Raw genomic sequence first — 26,373 nt, 5'->3', positions numbered from 1 at the left:
ACCAGGTCAGCATTGTAGCTTGATGGCTTATCTTGGTTCAAGTTTCCAATTTACCAGATCAACATCATAGAATGATGGCTTGTCTTGGTTCAACCCCTATACTTGTAGATCCTATCTATAAAAAAATCAACATTTATATCAAGCATATATTGTTTCAAGAGTATTGCTGACCAAGTCTCAGGATATATAAATGTTGATGTTAATGGTAGATGAGATTCATTGTCTAATTTATTACCTTGAACTGTGATTCCACATTGGCATATTATCATAAGCTTTGAACCCTTTATGCATTATGTCATCAATCTTAACTTGGCTTCTTGAATTGTAATACTCAAAATCAGGATGACAGCCTTGCTTACGATGCTTACCTAATACTAAAAAAAAAATGAGCATTGTAATTAGCTTGAATTATTCTATTGTATATGATGATCATTGTCAACTTCGCCTAGGTGTGACATATATTGAAAATTTGGAATGATCACCCACTACGCTTTAGCCCATCACCTAGAAACAAAGGCAGAGAGAGAGAGAGAGGGAGAGAGAGCTAGACAGAAAAGAGGAAGAGTTGAGATGAAAGGAAACTCTTCATCTATAGTTTTCACCACCATCACCATCATCATATTTGGCTTTTCAGCTATAGTGAATTCACAAACAGATTCCTGCAGCTCAAGTCTAAACCTCCAGAGTGTCACTCTGCCCTTTGATGCAACTTCCCTGCACTGCCATGCTGTTTGGGATTCTCAGAATTACATCCTCAGAGTAAATCACCACCTACTTATGTTCCATGATTCAATAGATATCTATATTGCATATTCATTATCTCCGCGACGATTTAATATGCTATGTTGTTAGACTGATAATGTTATGAGTTCTGGATTAACAGTTCGACAATAAAAGTAGCCAGATCAGTTGACAAGAGAGCATTTTCTTCGAATTCTGTTCCAGTTATATAATATCATCATGATTTTGATGCTTTATAAAAACTATTTTGCAGTACTCAGAGACCACACCAGGAACATGGACCTTTGTTCTTTCAGCACCTGCAGCAAATTCCTACATAGCAATGGGATTCTCAAGCAATGGCCAGATGATAGGTTCCAGTGCCATTGTGGGGTGGATTTCTTCAACAGAAGGAGGAGTAATCAAGCGGTACTACTTAGGAGGGACTTCACCAAACCTTGTGGAGCCTAACAAAGGGAACCTAGTTCTTACCAATTTCTCCTTCATCACAACGCAGGCTTCTACTGTATACATGGGGTTCCAGTTGGTGACTGAGCAACCACAAACTAAGCTCATATACTCAGTTGGTCCAACTGGGATGCTTCCTGTATCACCTAACTACAGGTTGAACGAGCACTTTAACAAGGTCTCCACCACCATAAACTACATTACAGGTCAGTCCACCTCATTCAATATGATCACTGTGGGAATTGTTGGATCAAAATTGGTAGGGGAACCAAGTGATTATGGACAACTTGAACAATTTCTAACAATTGATGCATAGGGTAGGTACCACTTAGTCCTAACTTCAAGGTGATTGTGATATGGCAACTAAAAGATTTGAAAATTTTACTGCTCCTAGGAGTTTGAATCACTTGGACTTCAAAGTTTAGGGTGTTAATAACTTTGAGATAGGGTTTTGATTCAACTGTCAGTGATCATGATTTTTATTGGTAATGCCTTGGTAGTAACTGAAAGATCAAACAGTTGTGCATAGAACTATAGATAGAGAAAACCTTCATAACACAAAGCTATCTACAGTAAAATTTTGCATATATAAAATTGTTTGCATGTATATGAAGGTGTTTTTGGTCATCAAGCTTTATTTTTAAGTGAGGTTGTCTGCACTATTTTTGGAGTCTGTTGGTTTTCTTCTTGTTTGATGTCAGCTGGGTGCATCTCACTGGCTTTCATAGTAATCAATAAAATAAATTTGAACCAAACTGCAAAACTAAGATCATATTTCAGAAGATGACAGTTCTCTGTTTGGGAATGAAACAGGTCAAACATCAAGCACAGGAAGTCCATATACAAGATTAAGAAGGAGCCATGGAATACTGAATATGCTTGGATGGGGCATCTTGATGATAATTGGAGTAATAGTTGCTCGTCACTTAAAGTCCTATGAACCTCTTTGGTTTTACCTTCATGTTGGCATCCAATCTTTGGCATTTGTTTTCGGAATAATAGGTGTCATTTGTGGATTTGTCTTAGACAATAAGATTAATGCTGATGTCTCCACCCACAAAGCTCTTGGTATCTTCATTCTTGTGCTTGGATGTCTTCAGGTTTGTCAATACTATTTGTTTTCACTTGCACACAAACATAACTTGACATGTTTTGTCATCTAATGTTTAGTCAAACAATGCACTTTCGAACATCTATATCTATCTGTAAATGATATGCTGATTTTTGAGAGATAATAATGCAGGTGATGGCATTTTTGGCTCGGCCAGATAAGGTATCGAAATCACGAAAATACTGGAATTGGTACCATCAAACTGTGGGAAGGCTTCTGATTATTCTTGCAGTAGCAAACGTTTTCTACGGTATTCATTTAGGAGAAGAAGGAACCGGGTGGAATGCTGGATATGGAGTTGTTCTTGCTATCTTAGTTGTTATTGCTGTTATTCTGGAGTTAAAATTGTGGTTTAGAAAATGAGGGTAGTGTTTTTGACTTCCTGTGATATACCCTCTTCTGTATTTAACATTATTTAACAACTAGCATCCTTATTCTTTCATCCTATTGAATAAGAAATCCATTGTCTTCCGTATAAGATTTTGATTTCCTGTAAGAAAATCCACCAAAAAAATTGTGCACATAAGCATTGAAGAAGCATACAAGCAAATGAACTTGATGTGAGGACGCACGTAACTTGCAAATGAAGTATAAAAGAACGCGTAGGGTTTCACGAATTCACATTGCACCGCAACGAAGATATATGTATCTGAAGAGATTCCGGTCAAATTTTTCTCTCATATATATATAGGCAAAAATGCTGATTTGCACCCTAAACTTAGTCATAATTGTCAATTTGCACCATGAACTTGCATTTGAGTCAATTTACCTCTTAAACGTGGTAAAAATTGCCGATTTGCACCATATCTGTTAAATTTAATGTTTTATATCCAATTTGAAGTCACATGTCATGCATTTGAGGGGCAGTATTGTCATTATATATTTATTCATATTTAATAATGAAATAAATTAATAAAATTACTTAAGAGGAACACTTGTACAATGTTTTTTTCTTTTCGAAACATGTTATTGATTTATATATTTATTATTTTACGTGATATGGTATGTTAAAATATATTATAAAAATATAAATAAATACATTAAAAATTAAAAATAAATGTGTGTTTCGGGAGAATTATTATTCTATCATTGTGTGTGTTTTAGCCTAATTAGGTTTCCTGTTAGAGATAGATTTGCATCTCTGTAATAGATTAGGACTCTGAATCCTACAAGATTATGGTTATGTAATGCCTATATATAGGCCCAATTATCAATCAATAAACAGTTACGTTCTGATCCATTACGTCGTTATTATTCTCATTTCGTTCCTCCTCCAACAATTTGTATATATATATATATACACACAACACATTATATTTGAATGTGGGTATGTTGATTATATAATTCGAAGTATGGTTAAGTATGTAGAAAAAAGATGTAAATAAATAATTTGATTAAAAAATAATCCTCATTTTAAAGAATATTTTTATTTATTTTTAAGAAAAATATAAATTTGTTTGGCATATTCATTGCTACTGGTACTGCCCAAACTATTTCTGTTTTTTTTTCCTTCCTAAAAGAATTTGTTTGGCATATTCATTGTTACTGGTACTGCCCAAACTATTTCTGCAATTGGTTTAGTGTTTTGTGTTCGTTTTGCAGTGGCACTCTGTACACTTTCATTTAGTTATTTCTACACTTCAAAATGATGTTGCTCACATAATCTAAAAAGCTACACTGCCTACAGTGTTTGGTATTTTCAAAAGTTTTTTTTTGTTACATATGGGGTCAAAAAAGACCCAAGAAGAAAAAACGAAAAAAAAACTAAGACTCATAAGAAGAGCCAACTCTTTTAGCTCTAGTAGCAACACATAAATCATCAAAGATACATTTAGCAACATGCTCAGGAGGATCATCAAAGTAGGTAGTACCCAAATCATGATCAATGTTGGCTTTGACTAGAACATCAACAGTCATATTCAATTCTCTAAAAATATGCACCAGTTTGGTATCATCTATTTTATCCATGAGTCTTATGCATCCCATCAACAAAGAACCAAGGGGGTGGAGGGCAAGGTTTGAGCTTTGGAACAGTTAAACAACAATAGCTGAATCAAACTCGATTTCGAACTTGGAAATCTAATTTTTGGAAGCCAATATGAGGCCAATATGCCTCAGCATCAAGCATAGAACCATTACCCAAATTACGCTGAAAGCCAACAATTCATGAACCATTATGATCTCTAATCACACCACGAGCTCCAATTTTGCCTGAAGAAGAAGACCAAGTTCCATCAATATTTAATTTGTAATAACCAATATAAGGCTTCTTCTAAGAGAGTAAAGAGTAACTAAACATTGTGGCAGCACTAGCTTTAGACTTTGTTGTTTTCCATTCCATAGCATAATCCCAAATAATTTTGTCAAAACAGAGAGGCATGAAGAAGGAAGAAAAAAAACTGCTTACTCCTCCATTTCCATATGAACCAACATATAAAAACGAACAAATTGCACCATTTGATACCATTCATCACCACATGTATTTTCAAATGATATTTACCTGCCGGTTTTAGGTGTCTAAATAATATATGGTGTGTTTGTAATAGCCTGAATTTCTATTGTCATTTCTTGTAATTCCTTAAACATTAATGAAATGACATTTTGGTTATAATTTTATTCTACGCCATCCAATTAGCCTTTATTGGAAGTAGAAATTGGTTTCGGAAACCAATCAGTTGTTATCCGATTAAATTTGATTGACTCAAGAGTTGACTTTTAATCCGTCACTCGTTTCAGGAAACTTTCTTCACAAAAGTTGTAGAGATCGTCGATACGAGTTCGTAGACATGTGACACGCATAAATCGGATGTCGTATGTGAAAGTTTTAGCAACGGAAGTTTAGTTTCTGATTTTGGAAATAGTATAAAGGGCAATTTTGGAAATCCAATTTCATAAAATCAGAAATTCCATATTTGTCGAGCTACTGTTCATATTCTCCTAAAATCACCTCTGATCTCCCTCCTCGGGCCGCCGCTGCGTTCGCCGCTGGTCGTTTTGGAGTCGCACCGCCATCGTCTACAAGCCTAGGGTGGTAGCACACCTCCCTCAGTTGCCTGGAAGATGACAAAATTACCCCTCATGTGTATGACATGTGACACAAAATTGGATAGTAACAGTTAAATTTAACAGATGGGGTGCAAATCGGTAATTTTTACCAATTTTATGAGGTAAATTGACTCAAATATAAGTTCGGGGTGCAAATTGACAATTTCAGCCAAATTTTGAGTGTATTTTAGCAATTTTAGTATGGGAATTGTCACCACTTGGGTGACCAGCCGACCAGGTAAGCAATAAAACTTTTTAGATATTATTACTAGCACAAATTTTCTTGATTTTTTTAAGAGATTGTATAATGGTAAAATTAACGGTTTTTAGATTATCATTTGTTTGTTACTTTGTCAATTAAAAAGATTTTTTTTATCACTAGCTTCTATGAAATGATTCAAATTGATGGTTGTTGTAGACTGTTTGTATAATCGTGGCTTGTATATTGTTCAGGATGTAGCTTGTTTGTATACTTGTGGTCTTGTAGCTGTGGGGAGTCTATACTATCTGCCTATATGTCATACATTAATTTATTTGCAACTAATTATTGAAACCAAAATTACAATTTAATTTGAGCGGACGAAGGCTACTACAACCATTTCACATATTAACATATAATTGAAATGATTTATGGGTTCAAACCTCACTGATACACGTAAAGATGCGTGAATATGTTATTTAATAATTTTTTTGTGTTAATTAAAACACAAATTTTTTAGTGAGCGCTTGGTTGGTACGGAAACATTGAGTCAATGTGCTCAAATCTTACTAGCATATGTAAGGTAAAAAAAAACTGATTTACCACACCGACTACAATTAATGTGTTCATAAAATTGTAATAACGTTGTAGATGAAGTAATTCCATCTTATAGTGGTGTTATTAATGTAAATATCGGTATTTATTTTGAGAGGAGAGATCACATATTAGAAATGTAACTAATAAAATTCAAATTATAATTGGATGAATGATTCCGAATGATATTAAATTGTATATATTGACACCTTTTGTGATTAGATACCATAAAAGTTTGGACAATATCAGTAATTCACGTGCCACTGTTGTTAAATGGCGGTATCACATGTAGATAAATATTTTTTAGGTTGATCCTAGTTAGTGGGATATAATTACATACTAATTCTCCTAGTCGTTGATTATTGATATCAAATGCTAATAGTTAACTGCTTTTAATTAATGATCGATGAACTCTAATAGTTATCTGCAATTGTTTTCTGAGTCTTACCTTTTTCAATCAGCAGAAATAGCAGCATGTGTCGACGTTCTTCAACTGAGGATGCGGACTCTGATACAGAACTAAGTCAACTAACAAGTATGTTATAAATTAAAGGGCTTGAACACATTTCATTGTTTCCTTCTGGCTAAGTTAGAAATTAAGCTTGGAAAACTGAAAACATTTTTTTTTCTTTAGTGCTTCTACGCAGGATTGAACTATTGGAATATAGGAGAGGTGATCTGACTGCCCAGGTGGCTTCTTTAGAGGTAAATCAACATCACTAAGAGCCTTAACTATTGGTGAAAGCAAACTTTAGTAGTATAGGGGAGCAAATTTGATTATGTGAATGAGTAAATGACAGCTAAAATTTTGAGTGTGTTTGTTTCCTATATCGAGCAGAGGAACTTTAACAGGCTCAATGCTCTAAACCAGGCGCTGAGTAATTCTGTGAACCAATCAGTTCAACAAATACAACTGGACGAAGGCAAGAGATGTTCTTTACTTCTGTACGATTATATGCTGCATAATCCTGCATTATGTGCATAGAAACCTTTCATTTAGTTGATAGCTAAGTAAACTCCTACGATGAACATAGTAACTGAGTCTGCGTTTCTTTCTGGCAGCCTTGAATGATGAACTCATGAGGGAGATTCGAGTACTCAGGATAAGCATTGGAGGAGAGAATGTTCCAAAAACACCGCCTACCTAGTTCCAATCGAGTAGAGGATTATGAAACACAGACTACAATTGTTTTTCAAAAGAAATATATAACAAGTAGCTAAAATAAGTTTACTTAAATAAAGCTAAAAAAAAAAAATAATAAGTTAAGAATACACTCTTCAAACGATGGACTTTTTTTTTTTTTTTATAATTTACAATGAATTTTGCATACCTTCGAAGCTCACCATGTGTAAGTGTGGTATTTTCATCACGAAAACTTGTTATGTCCATGGCGAGACAATGGGTGGATATGATGATGACCATCTTAGCATGCTCAATGTCAATATTAATGAAATGATCACTAATTTATAAAATATTAGGAAAACTGGCTTGTTCAGAATATAAATTAAATTTGTTAAACCAAAAAATCTGATTTGGCCTTCTTTATTATATTAATCATGAAAGTGAAAAAATTTGAAGGAGCATTTAATCAAGATCAATGCGTTACTCTAAACATAAACACACTAAAGTACTAATCGGAACAATTTCATGATCTCCATCACATAGGGTTTATGATCATACCTTCAACTAGATCAATCGACATGGCTTCTAGTTGAGCAGCTAAGCAACAGCTGTAGCAGTCTTGTTTTTTTTTTATGAATCTATAGCAGTCTTGTTGGTCTTCTGTCCTCCTCTACACTTTGACACCATCTATGGGGCAAGCATTGAATTGTCTAAAACTTGTAGAGGAAACAGGGATGAAACACCTTTACATATAGAGCACCAAAACATCAAGTCGATCTCCCATAAAAATACTGACTTGATGCATAAGTTAACTCAAGAAATGATTCCTAATGCAATATCAACTCACTTACCGATTTAGAGTTGTATATGGATTTACTTACCATTTAAAACTTGATACACTTAGTCCTAAATCAAACCAATATCAAAGATGATTAGATCTCCTACGAATTGATACTTGTTCTATTTGATATTTACTTAAACACTATGATGAGTTCAACTTAAGTCTTAAAGCAACTGTCACTATTAATTATAAAATGATGTAATAGGAATGCAAAAATATGCAATTAGTGGCAGGTGAGTTAGAGGACAGCAAGTGACAAAAAGAATTTGCATGAGTTTGATACAATACAATGTATGAACTTTAAACCTAAAATGAACTTTGCCAAGAAAACGATTATTCATTTCTTTGGAAATTTTCATTCCATGTAAAACCTATTTGAAAAGGAAAAATACGTATGTACATTATCGTGGAAGAACAATGTCCTTAAGATTACCAATGAGAAGGTATCACATATGGTGTTAATGTAGTATAAATACGAGGGGACTTGTTTGCACTACACCCGCATCAGAGAAAAATAGCATTGGGGTATTAGCAGTGAATTGCACCCTGTCTTGTTCCCCAATCCCCTATGTGAGTAGTCTAATATGTTCTTCTAATTGAGTAAAATAGGTTGCAATTGCAACAACTTCTTTATGATAATTATAATAGTTGTGTTACGTTTAATCTTTTTCTATCAAGTTCAATCGTTCACGGTGTTTTTAGACTTGTAGTATTGTTAACTCAGTCGATCAATATTTATCGTCAATAAGAGGTAATGACAAGTTTTTATATATTTTTAAATGTCATGACAAGAATATAAACATATATAAATTTTCTGTATGCTTGTATGTACATGTGTGTTTGTATGTACTCAACTCATTTGTCACATATAATAGTGTACTGTGAATTTAATCTTAACAAAATGGCATATGACATTCTTTACGAATTTACGTGAGTTGTCACTTGTTTGTCAATTGAAATAATTTCGTCATAAATGTTACGAGAGATTTTAAATACACACCACAAATCTCTTAATACACACGCATACTTAATACACCACCTATTTCAATTCTCATTCCAATATTTTTACTAAATACACCACATAAAAAACCTAAAATATACTTGATTAAAAAAATCACAAAATATGTCATTATTGGATATATAAAGCTACTTTTTACAGTGAATAGAATATTAATATATATATTAACATCGTATAGATGCATATCAATTCTTGTATATATATTCTTCATGTTGTTTATCATTTTTATGGTTAAAGAATTTGAAAAAAAAAATTGCAATCTATAATGATATAATGATATATATATATATATATGAGAAAGGGATGAATTGATTGTTTGAAGAAGATGAACATTTCTTTGTTAAGAATGTATGAAGATGAAATTTAATGAAGGATGAAAAATTATAATTCTTTTTCATGAATTACCTTGTTTGGGACACTAAAAATAGAAATGATCTTTTTCAGTGAAAATTAAGGAATGAATTGATTGTTTGAATCTCCCACTTAATTTTCCATAAAAATATATACTAATTTAAATTTCCCTGTAAATTTTCTTATTTTAATTGTTTCTAAAAATAAATTCTTAATTTTGATAATTTAATTTTTTTTAAATTTTTTGAATTATTACATGCACATATTTTGGTCATTCAACATACATTATTTGAATTATTGAATGATAGGGGCGTGTATCAAGAGTTTATAGGTGTGTATTTAAAACTTCTCAAATGTCACAAGTTTGAAATCGGGAAAAAAAAAGATGTCATTTCTACTAGAAGAAAAATGGTTTGAAAATCCAGTGATTTGTCTTTTTGGTAATGAGGGAATTCTGTGATGTACTGTTTCTATGTGTAGTTTCAGAGATACAAACGGCAGATTTATGTAGTAATTCCAGATACGTAGATATTGGAGAAGCAATAAGTCTTTTTCAATTAAAATGTAAACAAAATGTCTGTATCTGCTTGTAATTGTTCTTGAGTTCTTTCAGCAGAAGAAAGCAACAGATAGCAACATGGCTGACGACAACTCTTCAAGGGATGAACAGGCCAGGATAATCGCCTGTATGAAAATTAAAGAAGTTTTCCCTTATTGCATTCTCTTTTAAATTACTAGTTTACTACCAAATACTAACACATTCTTTTTCTCTATGTGTAGGCCTTGAACTGAGGAGGGAACAATTGCGAATTGAACAAGCTGCTCAACTCGCTCATCTGGCCGCTCTTGATGTAAATTCAACATCGAACCTTTATTACTCGGAAAATAGTGACTGAAAAATAATTTATTTTAAACATAATCATAGTTAATGGATCTGTACAAATGCAAATGAATTGATGTTTGCCATGATCAATGTTTCCTGTACAGGAGGAACATAACATGCTAGAAGATTTAAACATAGAATTGCAAGAAGCCGAGTACGATTTGGAGAGGGAGATCGAAAGGGTAGAGGGTGAGGGCAATTCTTTTCCTATTTTTTTGTAATCTGGTGCTGAGGACCTGCATATAGTTGATAAAGAATTATCTGTAATTCTCTTTTATGTTTCTCTGGCAGCGAGAAACGAAGAACTGAGAATAGAAATCGCATTCTTGATCTCAATACTGCGCGAAAGAGTATTTGGAGATAATCCTTCTAGTTCCCCTTGAGCATGATCAATATTGTGAACCACAGAAGGATCTGCACTATGAAGCAGACTTAAATAAGTGTGGTTATTTTCATCATATTATTTTCAGTAGACACATTGTTACAATTGAACTTGTATTATTTTCAGCAATTATTTTTTCAGCAAATAATGATTCAGCAAGTATCTGCTACAACTAAGCAAAGTTCTCTCGACACTCTGATTTGGATTTCATAGAGAAATCAAATGAAAAGTGTAGTACAAAGAATCAAAAAACAATTCAGTAGACCAAACAACCTCTTATTACTTTCATCAATCATCAGTTTCAGCGAATCACAGGTCATCCACGAAAGCACTAGGTTAAAGTCCCATGTCCAAGCGAGTTTAATCTGAGGGACACTCCATGTCAAATAAGTCATACACAATCATCTCAATGACCACATAGGCCCTATACACATTCTTTCTTCTACCTTGATGGTAACATCACCCCTATAACATTTAAACAACTCTATTGCTGTAGAAGTAACCTTAACACAACCGTTCATGTATAGAATTGAGAGCTGCTTGCAGCCACTTCGCAAAGCCTCCAACCCTTGATCACATAGATTGCGACACCGATTCACATGAAGTTTTTCCAAATTTTGGCAGTTCGTCCCAATAGAAGACCATCCAGTTATCCTCACCTCATGACACAATGCTAAGTTCCATTCTTCAAGTAGTGGACAACCTTGTGCAATTGCTACAATAGACTCATCACCAATGGTTCTACACATCCGGAGGTTAAGTATCTTAAGCCTCTGGGCAAAACCTCTTCCAATTGTTCCCAAACCAGTCTCACCTTTACGCCAAATCAGACCAGATAGGTTCAAATATTCAATCCCACCTCCGCTGACGATTCCTGATATGCCCTCTGGCTCAAGCTTACAGGACTCAGCTTCTACATATGCTAAAGTCGAGGAACAGCCGTGAAAGCCAATACCAGTGGCACCCTTACAATTTGATATCCGAACTGCCTGAAGTTGGCGGCATCTCTGTGAAAGAGCTCTCAACCCATAATCAGAAATAGCATAACAGTACAAGAGGTTCACATCCTTTAAAAGTGAGCAGAAATTAGACAAACTTTCTAGCCCAACATCAGTAATTTGACAGCGGTAAAGGCTGATGACTTGTAATGAGGGGCAACTTGTAGCTACCACAGACAACCCATGATCAGTAATACCAAAACAGCAATCCAGGCGAAGTGTGTGCAACTTTGAACCATAGCTTGCCAAATGGCTCAAGCTTGAATCAGGCAAGTGTGTGCAACCAGATAGGGACAATGACTGCAAATGCTGAAAACGAGTAAGCAGCCTATGAACATGGGAGCTGTTAATGATAGTGTTGGAATGGGACAATGAGGAAATGTCAAGTTGCGTAAATGAACACTGAAACTGCAAGGACCGACGGCTAAGATTCTGAATACGAAGACAGCGGTGGCAAGTCAAGCCAAAGGAATCTCGATCAGAGCAAGAATCAAGGCGGTGAAATATGAAGAAGAGACAATCATCAGGCAAGTCCATAATGAAAGTAAGAGCATTACTACTAGTGTTGCATGCAGTTTGCTGCAGCATTTTATCAATCTTCAGAGGGCTGCAGAGCTCGAATTTTCACAGAAAACTTTCTATAAGCTGAAGTAGACAAGGTGGGAGAGTCAAAACCGCAAAGAACAGATGAGTCTCCATATCCATAACCGATATGAACTCCACATTTGCGGCAAAGGAGCTTAGTCTTTGAACGCTGACCCCAAGAGACGGGAAAACAGTTTACCTCATCAACCTGCGTGAACCGACTAAGATCAACCGACAGGAAGGAAATAAAACCTTTCTTGACAGATTTCTGATAATCAGAGCCTATCCCAGAACCAGAGGCAATACGATTTACAGATGACAAATGCAAAGGGTAACCACAAGACCCACAACTGTAAATAAGGGATTCAAACAATAAATCAATTTCTGCATAAACACAAAACTCTTGTAAATCCCCAGTTACAAGCACAATCCACCAAGACCCACAATTGCAAAAAAATTCAACAAAGATATAAATCAGTACCAATTACCCTTAAAACAAGTAAGAGATGACCAAACAATGCATGTTTAGGAGATGGTCAACTTAGATTGGTATTAGTAAAGACCATGATCAAGTTATGGTATAAACAGTGGCCCAATTGAGATGAAGCTCAAGTATACCCAGTATTCAGTAAAAGTTTCCAACCCAGAAAACAAGATATAATAAAGCATTGAAATTGGGAGAGCAGATGAAATGAGGGTGGATAATTGGATATGAGATTCAGAGGAATGGTAGGAATCACCTGTACGATACGTCAGGAGCGGGTTGGGACATCCTCTCTCATTCACGATCAGATCAAATTGTTGGGTGCCATTCGATGATGGATGTGTTGACAAACTGTCTTGTCTTTGGGATATTCGCTAGTCTTGATCGTGGCCAAGGTTGCTTTGGCGTATCAAACTCAGGTGACAGCAAGGTTATTTGAGCCAAATGTATAGATTCGTCTTCACTATTTTACAAAATTTAGTTTGATATCCAAATATATAAAATTTGCAAAGTTTACGCTACAATTTGTCTTATGACATCTGTAGGTAGTGTACTTTTTGTTGTTTGAACACGATCCAAACAGTAATCCATTACGCCCCCTCAAGACAATGGTTTGCTAACTATTAAGAACCGCTTCAACTTGCACTACAAAAAAATTGAGCAAATGCTACAACACTCGTACATAATTTTGTAGGCTTTGGTGGGGGTGGTCATTGCTTAAAATCCCACAAAACTCATACAAATGTGGCATTTAGCTCAAGTTTTTTGTAGTGTTGTTGAATCGTGAATTGGGTCTGAATCCCATCAAGTCAAGGACAGAAGATAGTAGAACCCTCATTGAGCTATAATCCAAACAATTAAAACAACCAAACACTAGTAGTCATCTTAATGGAAGACTTGATAAAGAGCTCAGTGCAAGGAAGACCAAACAAGTCGGTATAAGTTTCTATAGATGTCGTCCGTCTTTATTTTGTTATGAGTAAGGGGTAAAATAACCATTGAAAGTAGACAGAGTTGTGTAACAGTTTTTTCCCCAAGATATACCTTTCTTCCTTTCCTATCAAAGGGCAAGGATATTTTTCTTCCTTTGGTGCCATTCTTGGATTAGGACTTGGGAGTAACTTGGTGACTAAGAAAAAGATCCAAGAATTATTGAACAAGAAGACAGAATGGATTGGGCCAGAAGCCCAAGTAGGCAATTTGGGTAATGGACAAAGAGCCATACATTGGAGAAATGGGGGAATTAGGATGAGGATTGAGATGGCCCACTGAGTGGTTCAGAAAGATCGGTGGCCGTGATTGAGAGCACTCCACAGATCAGATAAAACCCCTCTTCTTTATGATTTATATATATCGTCACTCCCTACAACTCCAATAGGGTTCTGATTCATCTACGGCGAAGCCAACCATCTCTCTCCTTCTCTCTCTCTCTCACTAATCAGCTTTGCGTGCTCCCGAGGTTCTTCTTCAGTCCGCTCGCTCCAGCCGAATCAGGATCAGGTTTTCAATTCGCTCCTTCGTTCTGGTACATTCTGGTTAGGTTTTTGATCGTTGATTTGATTGTGATTGTGATTTTATGACTCCGTTTGTTGTTCGATCAGGCGATCACTATGGCTTCTGCGCAGAAGGATTCGCCTGCTGGTACGCTTTTGACTTCTGCGTTTCTTTATTCATTTGATTAGCTATATTCCTGTTTTATATTATTTTTTGAAATTGAATTGATTGCTGTAGATATGTAATTGTATTTTGGTGAAGAACTGGATTGGTTTAGGTTTTGAAGGAGAGGACTATTTTTTTTCTTGCTATTTATGCTAATGGTTGTGTAGTCTTTGATGTTCAATTTTCTTGGAGTTTCAAGTTTGTATGGCAATTTTTACGAAGTGATTTTGTTTCGAATTGTTGGCTTTTGGCTTTATTTTGGATGAAGCTTGATCCATGGCTATGTGGATAACTGTTTTTGTTTCTGTATTTGTTCTGATTCCCTTTTCTTGTTTGAATTGGATGTGATGAACCGATCTATTCTTAATCTATTTAACTTTGATTAGTTTTGAACAATGCTGTTCTCATGTTTGATTTATGTTACAAGCAGATGCAAAGACTGTTCCCAAAGAGGAGAAGTCTTCCAAGTCTGAGACATCTTCTGGGGAGTCACCACAAGCAGCACCAGGAGGGTTCCCGTTTCCAGCAGGAGCAGGAGGGATGCCTTTTCCCTTCCCAGAAGCCGGAGGTGCTGGTCCCAATCCTTTTGATTTCTCCGCCATGACTGGCTTGCTGAATGTATGTTTCACCTTTTGCTTCATTTAAAAATTATTCCTTCATTTATTTATTTGTTTGTTTAGAAAGTAGGGGTAAACCATTTAATTGATTGGCAGAAAAGGGACAAATGATGTCTATGTCGTAACAGAAGTAATAGTTTCTCTTACAATTACAGAAACAATTTGTTGATTTAATGTTAAGCAATGAATGCTTCGTGTAGCTCGCCTTTCTTTTTTGCTCCAATTTTCCTTTCTCTGACCAAATTTGATGGGGTTAATGTGTATGATGTTCTCCAAGACATGACATTATAAACTCAACTGTAATGGACGTGAGCTAGTTAGGTGACATGTTGACTCAATATTGAATTGGGTGGTTGACCTTGTGTCCAATTACTGCAATGAACATGTTGGGGTGGTTTGCTCACGAGGAAACATTTCTTTACAATTTTATTTTAATGCTAGTATTCTGTTTTGGTATATTTGAAAATACGTCAGGGACGGAAAATTCTTCACTGTGGGTCACTTGGTTAGATGGCCGAAGTGCTCGCCTCTTTACCATTTGGTGCTTTTAGATGTTTAAGGGTGTTTTTACTAACCTCTTACTAATCAAGAGCTCAAGTTCTGAAGTGTACTTAGCCTCTGTATTTTGCTGACAATTATCTTAAATGACAGGATCCAAGTATCAAGGAACTAGCTGAACAGATAGCAAAAGACCCTTCATTCAACCAGATGGCAGAGCAACTTCAGAAAACTTTTCAAGGTGCTCCAGCAGCTGATGAAGGTGTCCCTCAATTTGATAGTCAACAATACTATTCCACCATGCAACAGGTTATGCAGAATCCTCAGTTTATGACCATGGCTGAGCGTCTCGGTAATGCATTGATGCAGGTATTTGTGGTCTTTGAGCTATCATAACTATACTTGTATTCTTCTTAGTTCTGTACAAGGAAGAGATTTTCAAAATCTTATTTATGTAACACCACAGGATCCATCCATGAATACAATGCTCGAGAGTTTCACAAATCCATCAAACAAAGATCAGCTTGAGGAGCGTATGGCACGCATCAAAGAAGATCCTTCGTTGAAGCCTATCTTAGAAGAGATAGAGACAGGGGGTCCTGCTGCCATGATGAGGTTAGAAAAGCTAGACTTTCTTCAGGATGATGGTGTTTGAGCTATAATATTTTTCATTTTCTCATGGGTTGGGCTTGATTGTTTCTTAACTTTGGTTTAACTAAATGAGGGAACACTGTTGTGCAGATACTGGAATGATAAGGATGTTTTACAGAAGTTGGGTGAAGCAATGGGCCTTGCAGTTGGGCCCGATGGTACTCCCTCTGAAGTTTCAGGGGATAAGCCCTGGTCGCCAGAAGAGGCTGAAGATGCTGGAGCTGAGGATGAACCCATTGTTCATCACACTGCTAGTGTTGGTGATGTGGAGGTATAACACTGAATTATGGTTAAGCCTTTTGCTATGCTTTCATGATTATTGATTTTCAGTTCACCTTGGACTACACATATATTCTGAATTTACCCTTAAATATCTATCTTGGTATTTGTTTCAGCTTAGTTAGAAAAAGCTGTAGTGTTAACATATCACTTTGTTAATCAGGGTTTGAAAAATGCGCTTGCTGCTGGTGCTGACAAAGACGAGGAAGATTCAGAAGGAAGGACAGCGTTGCATTTTGCTTGCGGCTATGGTGAGGTATGATATCTGTAAAAGTTGAGCTTTCCCCTCTCATTTGAGTTTCTGGATTCTGCAAGCCAATATATTATATCGTCTTAAGATGGAGTTATTTATTTCATTTCAGGCAAAGTGTGCTCAGGTGCTTCTAGAGGCTGGAGCAAAAGTGGATGCTTTGGATAAGAATAAAAACACTGCACTTCATTATGCAGCTGGTTATGGCAGGAAGGAATGTGTGGCCCTTCTATTGGAAAATGGCGCAGCTGTGTAAGCCAACTTTGCTCTGAAAGTTCAAAATATCTTTATCTGTTCGATTAAAATTTGATGATCGACCCACTTAGCTGTACTTATTTTTCGATCTTTTGTTTTTCTATTTGCAGCACGCTCGCAAACATGGATGGGAAGACCCCGATTGACGTTGCCAAGCTCAACAACCAAAACGATGTACTTAAGTTGCTTGAGAAGGATGCCTTCCTCTAGATAGTCATGTCAGGGTATGTGACAAGTCTGGCGTGTCTTGTGTTTCGCTTTGGGAAGCTTGGATCTGCCTGAGGATGTAGTCACCACCACCACCGCAACTCATTCCTTGCTTTGTCTATGTTATCTTTACTCTTTGTGATTCCTACATTCGTTAGAATTTGATAGTAACATAAATCTTCTGATGGGAGACATGGAATATGTGGTGTGCTATATTACAAGCAGCTCACTATTAGTTTGTGCTTTTATTCGACTCATTGGTAAATGCGAAAGGAAAATGTATGCTGGATTTTTGTTCCATTGCTGGTTTTGTTTAGGTTGATTACCCAACCTTATCTATACCTACTGAACCGTAGATGGTGTTCACAATGTTTATGGTAAAATCCCTTTTGACCTCAGTTACTGCATCCAATGAGCCATTAGAAGGTTTCTAGTGATTCAAAAACAGACGGTAATTAACTTCTGTAAATAATTTAGAAACATAAGTTGCTTCACCGAGTTCGATTAAATCCAAAAGACTCGCAATGATTTATAAGAGAGAAGAGACCGGTTGTTCTTTTCCGATCTTGTTTGCTGGAAACGCAACTTGCAAGTTTTTCTTCTGGATTGTTATAGCAAAACAAAGGTTGGGACAAATCCAGCCAATCCTGTACTTCTGCGGTCTGGCAATTACCGTATATTCTATAAAGCAGAAATTTAGTGTGATTTGGGGAAATAGTATTGTATTTCCTTCTTTGTGTTTTGGTTTAATTTAGGAGGGGAGCTAACCACAAAACTGAACTCAAATCTAACCTCCATCTAATGTATATCTAATTGCCCAAAGCTGATTAAGAACCTCCAACGATAAAGGTTAACAACAATTGGAACTTACGATTGGTGCTCTTCAGTTGAACTCAATCCACTACTATGAGAAATATTTTAAATAGCTTGTCTTGGAATGAAGTTTTTCCAATAATGACCATCTTGGCAAAAATACCCCGTGGGCATGATACCCACATGTATTCGACCCTAATGGGAGTGTTTTGGGTATAATCGGGTAACGGGTACGGAGATCCCCGCTATTCGGATAGCGAAAACGGATAAGGGGCGGAGATAGTATTTCAATCTATATCCCCATACCCACCCAATAATATATTATATATTTAATATAATTAATTAATATATATTCACTCAAATAAATTAATATACAAATTAAATAAATAGAAAAATGTCAAAATATATTTTGTGACTATTTGCAAGTGCAATAATTTTTGGAGAAATTTTAAATACACTCCATTAAATACTTATTACAAACCCACTACTCAATACACCACTCATTTTATTTTTCATTCTAATTTTGTACTAAATACACAACCCAAAGTGCCTAAATCACCATTAACTCAAGGTACGTTATAATTTCATATGATTTTTAAAAATATTTCATATAACTAGTATGTACTCAGATATATTGAATTTATAGTGGTCCATAAATATTGATTATTAAGAAAATCTTACATATACTTGTTCTTCGAATTATCAAACATAAAAAAATGCACTTTCTTATTTGATAAAGTTTTATCTATTCTTCAACTTCATTGTCGATTTTGTGTTTTGAAGAAGAGGAAAAATTAAATTATATTGAAATGAGAAAGATCATAAAATCTTAACATAAATTACCTCGGTTTGACATTCTAACTTGGAAATTATGAATTTTTTAAGAAAGAAATAAATGGATGAATTGATTATAAAAAATTTCCACTTAATTCTCTATCACACAAATATAATTTATTTCCTTGCAGAAACTTACCTAATTTCTCACATGATTAGTTTTTGAAAATTTCAAGATTGTAATATTTATTTTCTTAATTAAGGGTATATTTTGGTCATTATTTATCCTACCCATTTAATTTGAAACCTAAAAAGATATGGATGTGTATTAAATAATTATGGGTGTGTATTTGAAACTTCTATAATTTTTGACATAAGGAGATAATTTTATCATGATACTTGATTTTTATTTTGGTCTTTTTATATATTGTGTATTTTATTGGATTATATATATATTTAAATAAATTGTTATTAACGGATATTGGGGCGGGTATGAAAACTTGATCCCCTAAGGGTATGAGTACGGGGAATACCCAGTATCCTATTACGGGGATCGGGGCAGGTACGAAGATGCAAATAGACTTGGGTATGAGTATGGTTTTTCAATTCCCTGACCCTACCCTTCCAATTGTCATCCCTATTAAAGACTAGTTGAGTACTAAAGACTTAATTGTTAATTATAAATTATTTTTTATTATATTGTTTTTCATCTGAACCATTTATATAAGTAGATTACTTGTATAAATTTTCAGTGAATTGAGTAAATCACATTTATGAATGTCTTAACGATTTTCAATTTAAACAAAAATTTACAAAGATGATCTACGGTGTATATATATATATAAGATTATGAATGGAAATGTGATGCCTTTCAGTCTTAAAAATGCTCTTAGTGAATTCCAAAATATAATGAATGATATTTTTATCCCTTACAGTCATTTTTCAATTGTTTACATTGATAATGTTCTAATTTTCTCCCAGAAAATTGACCAACATTGTAAACATCTACACCAGTTCTTTACTATTATAAAAAAACAATGGCCTAGTCGTTTCTACTTCAAAATCAAACTATTCCAATCAAATATTAGATTCCTAGGGTTCAACATTCATCATCTCTAAATTCATCCCATAAACATAATTATTCAATTTTGCAGACAAATTTGCAGATGAAATATTATACAAAAATCAACTACAACGATTTTCTTGAATCATTGAATTATAAAGCTGATTTTGACCAAAACTTAAAGTAGAACACCTAAAAAAAAATCAAAATTAATCACTCAAGAAAAAATGGTTAATACTCCTCAAGAAAAGAATTGTCATATTACAACATTCGACAAATTCAAAAATCGTAAAAAAGAAGGGACAATCCAAGATTTACAACATAAAGTAAAAACAATAAAAATTAAATTCAAATTTTACAACAGTCACACTTAGAACTCATTAATGACAATAAAGAAATTAAACAAGAACTAAACCTAGTTAGATTAAATAGCCAATTTCCTAAAATCCAACACCCAAAAATGCCCCCTTAACCTTTTTTTTTCTTAAATACTGAGGTTGAAGCCTCTCAACAAGCTACTATAAATTCCATTAAACAAATACAAATTAGAAAATGGTACGCTACAAATCCAATTCAAAATCAAAGACTTCCAATTGATAACAACAACCCTAATAGAGTCAGGTGCATACCTTAACTGCATTCAAGAAGGATTAATACCCTTCAAGATATTTTGCAAAAACAAAAGAGTTTTTACATTTAGTTAATGGATAAAAAAATGGACATTAAATATGAAATCCTAAAGCCCACATCTGTCAAAGTAATATTTGTTTTAAAATCTCGTTCTTCTTAGTAAAAAATCTAATTAGATTTTTATTTTAACCTTATATTGTTATAAAGATATTTTATAAGAGAACACTTTTGAAAAGTGGAGAATCCAAGGGGCACCTAAGGGGTGACGCCTCCAAAGGGACTTGCCCGATAAGGTAATCTTGGGTCTCCCTTTTATCACTCTAATTTATCATTTCACCACAGAATACGATGGAATTATCACTCATCCTTTTGGTGAACCAGTAAAATTCACATTTCTTTCTAATCCTAAAATACATACATTAAAAGGCATTTTAAGAAAATAATATTTCAAAAACTCTTAATTGTATTCAATCAAAAAATAAACAGATCATGTTTCTTAAAAGAAAGAAATTAATTTCAAAAGAATTGATAACCAACTTCAAAATCCTTCTCTTCAACAAAAAATCAAAAACTTTGAAGAAAAAATCATCAAAGAATTATGTTGAGATATCCCTACCACCTTTTGGCATAAGAAAAAACATATTGTTTCACTACCTTACACAAAAGATTTTAGTGAAAAGAATATCCCTACCAAAGCTCATCCCATACAAAATAGTCATGAAATAATGGAATTATGTAAAATGAAATTACCGAATTACTTAGTAAAGGGATTATCAGACATAGTAAATCAAATTGGTCTTGTCCCGCTTTTTATGTGCAAAAAATGCTGAACTTGAAAGAGGTACACCTCGCTTAGTCATCAATTATAAACCATGAAACACAGTTTTAAAATGGATTCGATGTCCTATTTCCAACAAAAGAGATTTGATCAACAAATTAAACAAATCAATTGTCTTCAGTAAATTTGATATGAAATCTGGATTTTGACAAATTTTTACGACTAAGGTTACAAAAGATGATATACTTATATATATATATATATATATATATAAACTAAACAGTCGAGATCTAAATATAAGATCGAAAAACGGATGAATCTTTACTTATTAAAAATGCCGCTTATCTTCAAAAGTCTGATTACAAATGTCAAGGCTCGGGGTCACTAGCATTGTTGCTGCAGACGGAGGGGTTCTAAATTAGGTCAATTTGGAAGACGCAGCCCATGTATACCTAATATTCAACACACCATCCTCTTCTATTGCTAGAGAATATAAAAATTTAAACTTACCAAGTACAATAGTTTAGGAGAAATGCCATCAAAGTTGAAGTGACAACTTTTTCAATCTACCATACACTGCACTTCTATCATTTATCTATATCAGCCGACTAACCAATGAAAAAACAATATACATGCTTGTATATGTTTACCCTTAATTATCTAAGGCTACACTTTCGTACATATGATTTAGACCTTAAAATTTGAAGGCAGGTCAAATATAGGGGATCAAAGATATGAAAATATGAAGAAATAATATTCAAGATTGATGGGCAAGGGCACGACCGCAAGAGATTAATGAATTGCAATGCTGCCTAATAGTTCGGGGCTCGTCATCTTCTCAGAAATCGTTGCCGGGTCCAAGTGGTCAATTCAGAGGTCAATTTTGCAGACTTTCATTATTTTATTATTATTCCAACCTTCATAGGCTGCTTCTGAGTTCTCTCCTTCTTCCATTATCAAAGCTTCGTGTCCTTCACAGAATGGTTGCATCGTCCCCATTAACATTTTCATTTAGCGCGTCATGATGCTCCAGATCGCATTCAGATCGAAGAAAGAAGATGCAGATCACGAACACACGTAAAGACGATATATGGAGTGTCTCCGCTGTTATAGTAATATTTGACCTCCACCTTTGTTGAAAGTTCACTGTTTTGGTTTAGAGAATTAGAAGACACGTAAAGTTTTAATCAAACTATGAGCTGAGGTTGTAAATCGTTTGTCTCACTTAATAATCTAATCAAATTATTTTGGCTCAAGAATTTCGTTTCAAAATACTCTTCTTTTTATTGAGTTAGTGTAACTCAAAGGTTTCAAGTTTCAATGACTAAAATTTAATCTCTCCGCGGATGTAAAATGTTCTAAGAGTATCTCCAACAATTTTGACAGTTTTAGAGAAAAGAGAAATTTTAGAGAATATTAAATTTTTTCCACTCCAACAGATTATACATCACATTTTCCAAAATAGAGAAATGGATGAGAGAGAATGAAAAATTCTCTAAATTTGCAACAATTTGTAATTTTTTGTAGAAGCAAGAGCATTAAATGCTACATTTTCTCCAATAACTTAACTATTAATAACAACCAATTAAAATAATAAAAAAAGTTGAATCATTTATTTCAAACTAGCAAATTAAATAGATAAAATAATTTGTAGTTATAAAAATATGATTATATAATATTTTTTCCACTTGTAATAAATGTAGAAATATGCGGAGAAACTGTTGGAATTTGAGCATAATTTTTTTTAGAAATTTTAACATTTATTTTTACATTTTAAAGAAATTTTACCAAAATTATTAAAGACGGTTGAAGTATACATTTTAACGGAGTGCCCGTCAGCCAGACCATTTTAATAACTACATGGATCAAAATTTGAACCGAGGGTTCCTATTTGATGCTCGACCGCTAGATTAATTGCGGTGGTTTTTAAAATATCATTAAACATACCAAAAGCTCTCATTATGAAAATAAAAAGGACTGAAATGTCTTTTACTTTTACTCTCTAGGGTAAAACATGTCAGATTATAAACTCCGCAACACCCTACATAATACAGTGAAGGGAGACGAGGTGACATGACTGAGGATCTTTCGGTTGGTGATGCAAAGCATATAATTGGGCAAACACAAGGAAGAAATTGTAGAATTGGGCAAAAACAAGGAAGAAATTGTAGTTAAATCGTTTCCTACAGTGAATTTTCTGGGGATGGAGGTAAAAAAATAATCTGGAAGGAGATTAATGGGGGCAAAGCAATAATTATGGTGGTTATTTGTTAATTGTAAGATTGAGGAAGAGAGGCCATATGGGTAACATGCTTAGGTTGCTGAGGGAGACAGCAAAAGCAAAAGGAAAGAGAATATGAAGCCAGCCCATATATTATAGCCTACCCTTCTCTCCCTTGTCTTTTACATTCCTGTTTTGCTTGTTTTTATATTCAAATTACAAAGCCTCCTCTAATATCTCTCCTGCCTCTATCTCTCTCTATTTCTCCTTCTCTCTCTGCCGGAGGTGAGTGAGTGCTTGCAATATAGCCTGCACTCTGTCTCTACCTCCCTTTGTTTTTTGTGTATTGGGAAAACCCAGAAGGGAAGATCCAGAGTGAGGAGAAAGAGAGGAGCATAGGATTTTGGTCTGATCAGGTTTGTTTGAGAAAATGGAGAAGGAAAAGAAGTCTCCAGTTTCTGATGTGGGAGCGTGGGGTATGAATATTGTGAGCTCCGTGGGCATTATCATGGCCAACAAACAGCTTATGTCTCCTGCTGGCTTTGCCTTTGGTTTCGGTGAGTTCCCTCTCTTCTTGTTCAATTTTGCTTCCACCTCTTTTTTAGTTTTGGCTTCAGGTCAGATCTGGTGTTCGAATCTCATTACCCTTATTGGGTTCCTTCTTTCAATTAGTCTTGGGGTTGTTTAGTTCTCTACTGAATTCATTTTCATCAGCTTTGTGTGATTGTATGAATTGAATTGTGGTAAGGGGGCAGTTCTGGGGATGCATGAGGGTGATGAACTACATTGTTTTTCATTTTTGTTTTATTGATTCATTGTGTTTGGACTGGTGGTTCTCAGACAATGACTCTATGGGACATAATTTGATTTGATTCCAATGACATATTCCGTGTGAGGTTGGACATATGGACCATTATTTTTCACTCATGGCTGCTCTTCTGCTGGCTACCCTTTTTAGACTTGTCATCATTACCTGTAGATCTGACAGCATTTTGATAGATTAGGATGATTTTCATCAGTCAGGCTTGAACTAGGACCCTAATTCATGTGATGATCTCATTGCTGCAACTGATTATGGTTTATATTTTTTTGCAGCGACAACTTTGACGGGCTTCCACTTCTCTGTTACTGCATTGGTTGGTTTCATATCGAACGCATCTGGGTACTCAGCATCGAAACATGTTCCTCTTTGGGAACTTGTTTGGTTCTCACTTGTAGCCAATGCCTCAATCACAGGGATGAACTTGAGTCTCATGCTTAACTCTGTCGGGTTTTATCAGGTGGATATCAGATTCAAATAGCCTAACCAGTTTCCTTTGAGAAAACAAAATATCTTCAGATTTCTGACATTCTTCTTTGGTATTATTGTATATTATATAGATATCCAAGTTGAGCATGATTCCAGTGGTCTGTGTGATGGAGTGGATCATTCATGGCAAGAACTTCTCAAGGGAAGTCAAGATCGCTGTGGCAGTGGTGGTAATAGGTGTGGGCATATGTACCGTGACCGATGTTAAAGTTAATACCAAAGGGTTTCTCTGTGCATGTGTGGCCATCTTGTGTACATCATTACAACAAATTGTGAGTATTTTTTTTTTCTCAAATGGTGTTAGCCAATTAAGCACCTTGAAATATTGTGGATCTAACTTTCTTGTTATTTTCTGGGGAACAGTCAATAGGTTCATTACAGAAGAAATACTCAGTAGGCTCTTTTGAATTGCTCAGCAAGACGGCTCCGATTCAAGCTATTTCCCTTCTCATTCTTGGTCCATTCGTTGATTACTTTCTTACTGGAAAACTTGTAACAGAATACAAGTTGACTTCTGGTGCATTTGTAAGTGCCTGTGTTGCCACTCCATTTGATCTAAATCTGCTTCCTGAGTATATATGATCGATGATACTAATTAAGAACTTTTAACCCATTGTCTTCAGGCTTTCATACTACTCTCATGCTCCCTGGCAGTATTCTGCAACATCAGTCAGTACCTCTGCATTGGAAGATTCTCAGCCGTGTCATTCCAGGTTTTAGGCCACATGAAGACCGTCTGTGTCTTGACATTGGGGTGGCTACTCTTTGATTCAGCGCTCGGATTCAAGAACTTGATGGGAATGGCACTTGCAGTTATCGGCATGATAGTATACAGTTGGGCGGTAGAGGCTGAGAAGCAAACCAAGACTTCCCTCCCAAGCTCTCTCACGGAAGAGGATCTAAAACCACTGAAAGAAGGAATTGCGGAAATCCCATTGAATGGTGAGGCTAAAGTATAGGTTTATAAAGGTACCATCTTCGTCGACTCATCCAACAACACATCCTTTAATTGTAGCACCAGATTCTATTTATTCACAGGAAATGTTCTTTTTTTTGTCTATTTATTGTGGCACAAGGAAGCATCTAAATTAATAATGAAATTTAGGCTGAACAAGGTGTTAAATGGTTGTAAAATATTTTGTATATGGACTCCAGTATTGAGAAGTGCAATTAATTGATTTTTGTGTTATTCTTTCACTTCACTATTAGTCGTTTATCGGATACTTTCTTCTTCTGGAAAAGAAAGCTACTGTTTGTTTTCCCTTGAGAGCCAACATGGATATACAGACAATAATCACCAGAATCCAATGAAATTCTGAGATTTGAACCAGAATAACATAAAGACTTCAACTTTAGTAAAGTCGTTATTCGTTGGTGTACATTTTACAGTTAGTTATGCTACTTTACCTGTTTAACTGTCGGAGACCACTTTTTACCCAGATTCCGGTGATGACAAAGGTCTATGTATGAGTAATAACTAATGAGTAAGAAAACAAAAGGAAGATGACTCATATCCAGTCTCTTTGGAATCAATCTATGCTATAAGTAGCAAAGAACTAGAATGCTG

The 26,373-nt window shown here is 35.0% G+C and overlaps 5 protein-coding genes across 5 annotated transcripts; 3 read left to right on the top strand and 2 right to left on the bottom strand.

Annotated features, from left to right (window-relative positions):
* On the top strand, positions 1 to 2,720 carry LOC126784877 (cytochrome b561 and DOMON domain-containing protein At3g07570). The gene is made up of 4 exons (XM_050510410.1): positions 1 to 759; positions 995 to 1,394; positions 2,002 to 2,288; positions 2,432 to 2,720. The coding sequence occupies exons 1-4, from the start codon at positions 475 to 477 to the stop codon at positions 2,660 to 2,662; spliced, it is 1,203 nt and encodes a 400-aa protein (XP_050366367.1). The 5' UTR covers positions 1 to 474; the 3' UTR covers positions 2,663 to 2,720.
* An 8,275-nt stretch (positions 2,721 to 10,995) lies between these two features.
* LOC126784878 (F-box/LRR-repeat protein 12) lies at positions 10,996 to 13,198 on the bottom strand. The gene is made up of 2 exons (XM_050510412.1): positions 13,059 to 13,198; positions 10,996 to 12,526 (listed from the first exon to the last, which is right to left on the bottom strand). Exon 2 carries the CDS (start codon positions 12,319 to 12,321, stop codon positions 11,137 to 11,139), a length of 1,185 nt encoding a protein of 394 aa, XP_050366369.1. The 5' UTR covers positions 12,322 to 12,526; positions 13,059 to 13,198; the 3' UTR covers positions 10,996 to 11,136.
* Positions 12,326 to 13,899, bottom strand: LOC126784050 (uncharacterized protein At4g08330, chloroplastic-like). The gene is made up of 2 exons (XM_050509553.1): positions 13,847 to 13,899; positions 12,326 to 12,668 (listed from the first exon to the last, which is right to left on the bottom strand). The coding sequence occupies exons 1-2, from the start codon at positions 13,897 to 13,899 to the stop codon at positions 12,326 to 12,328; spliced, it is 396 nt and encodes a 131-aa protein (XP_050365510.1).
* A 217-nt stretch (positions 13,900 to 14,116) lies between these two features.
* LOC126784879 (ankyrin repeat domain-containing protein 2B) lies at positions 14,117 to 17,518 on the top strand. The gene is made up of 9 exons (XM_050510413.1): positions 14,117 to 14,302; positions 14,404 to 14,443; positions 14,892 to 15,079; positions 15,730 to 15,945; positions 16,043 to 16,191; positions 16,318 to 16,498; positions 16,670 to 16,762; positions 16,869 to 17,008; positions 17,122 to 17,518. The coding sequence occupies exons 2-9, from the start codon at positions 14,413 to 14,415 to the stop codon at positions 17,219 to 17,221; spliced, it is 1,098 nt and encodes a 365-aa protein (XP_050366370.1). The 5' UTR covers positions 14,117 to 14,302; positions 14,404 to 14,412; the 3' UTR covers positions 17,222 to 17,518.
* A 6,183-nt stretch (positions 17,519 to 23,701) lies between these two features.
* Positions 23,702 to 25,982, top strand: LOC126784880 (UDP-rhamnose/UDP-galactose transporter 3-like). Its single transcript, XM_050510414.1, has 5 exons — positions 23,702 to 24,054; positions 24,593 to 24,777; positions 24,878 to 25,078; positions 25,170 to 25,331; positions 25,430 to 25,982. The coding sequence occupies exons 1-5, from the start codon at positions 23,928 to 23,930 to the stop codon at positions 25,763 to 25,765; spliced, it is 1,011 nt and encodes a 336-aa protein (XP_050366371.1). The 5' UTR covers positions 23,702 to 23,927; the 3' UTR covers positions 25,766 to 25,982.
* The last annotated feature ends 391 nt before the right edge of the window (positions 25,983 to 26,373 follow it).

Source organism: Argentina anserina, chromosome 2 (genome assembly GCF_933775445.1).
Source record: "Argentina anserina chromosome 2, drPotAnse1.1, whole genome shotgun sequence".
NCBI lineage: Eukaryota > Viridiplantae > Streptophyta > Magnoliopsida > Rosales > Rosaceae > Argentina > Argentina anserina.
This window is presented reverse-complemented; position numbering and strand designations above follow the sequence as displayed.

Bases quoted from the DNA above. Each gene is read 5' to 3' on its own strand.
- LOC126784877 (XM_050510410.1), top strand. From the start codon at position 475: ATGATCACCCACTACGCTTTAGCCCATCACCTAGAAACAAAGGCAGAG. The intron at 760-994 runs GTAAATCACCAC...ACTATTTTGCAG, and splicing joins CTCAGAATTACATCCTCAGA to TACTCAGAGACCACACCAGG. The intron at 1,395-2,001 runs GTCAGTCCACCT...GGAATGAAACAG, and splicing joins CACCATAAACTACATTACAG to GTCAAACATCAAGCACAGGA.
- LOC126784878 (XM_050510412.1), bottom strand. From the start codon at position 12,321: ATGCTGCAGCAAACTGCATGCAACACTAGTAGTAATGCTCTTACTTTC.
- LOC126784050 (XM_050509553.1), bottom strand. From the start codon at position 13,899: ATGGCACCAAAGGAAGAAAAATATCCTTGCCCTTTGATAGGAAAGGAA. The intron at 12,669-13,846 runs GTATATCTTGGG...CCTTATTTACAG, and splicing joins TTGATAGGAAAGGAAGAAAG to TTGTGGGTCTTGTGGTTACC.
- LOC126784879 (XM_050510413.1), top strand. From the start codon at position 14,413: ATGGCTTCTGCGCAGAAGGATTCGCCTGCTG. The intron at 15,946-16,042 runs GTATTTGTGGTC...GTAACACCACAG, and splicing joins TCGGTAATGCATTGATGCAG to GATCCATCCATGAATACAAT. The intron at 16,499-16,669 runs GTATAACACTGA...TTTGTTAATCAG, and splicing joins CTAGTGTTGGTGATGTGGAG to GGTTTGAAAAATGCGCTTGC.
- LOC126784880 (XM_050510414.1), top strand. From the start codon at position 23,928: ATGGAGAAGGAAAAGAAGTCTCCAGTTTCTGATGTGGGAGCGTGGGGT. The intron at 24,778-24,877 runs GTGGATATCAGA...TATATTATATAG, and splicing joins ACTCTGTCGGGTTTTATCAG to ATATCCAAGTTGAGCATGAT. The intron at 25,079-25,169 runs GTGAGTATTTTT...TCTGGGGAACAG, and splicing joins GTACATCATTACAACAAATT to TCAATAGGTTCATTACAGAA.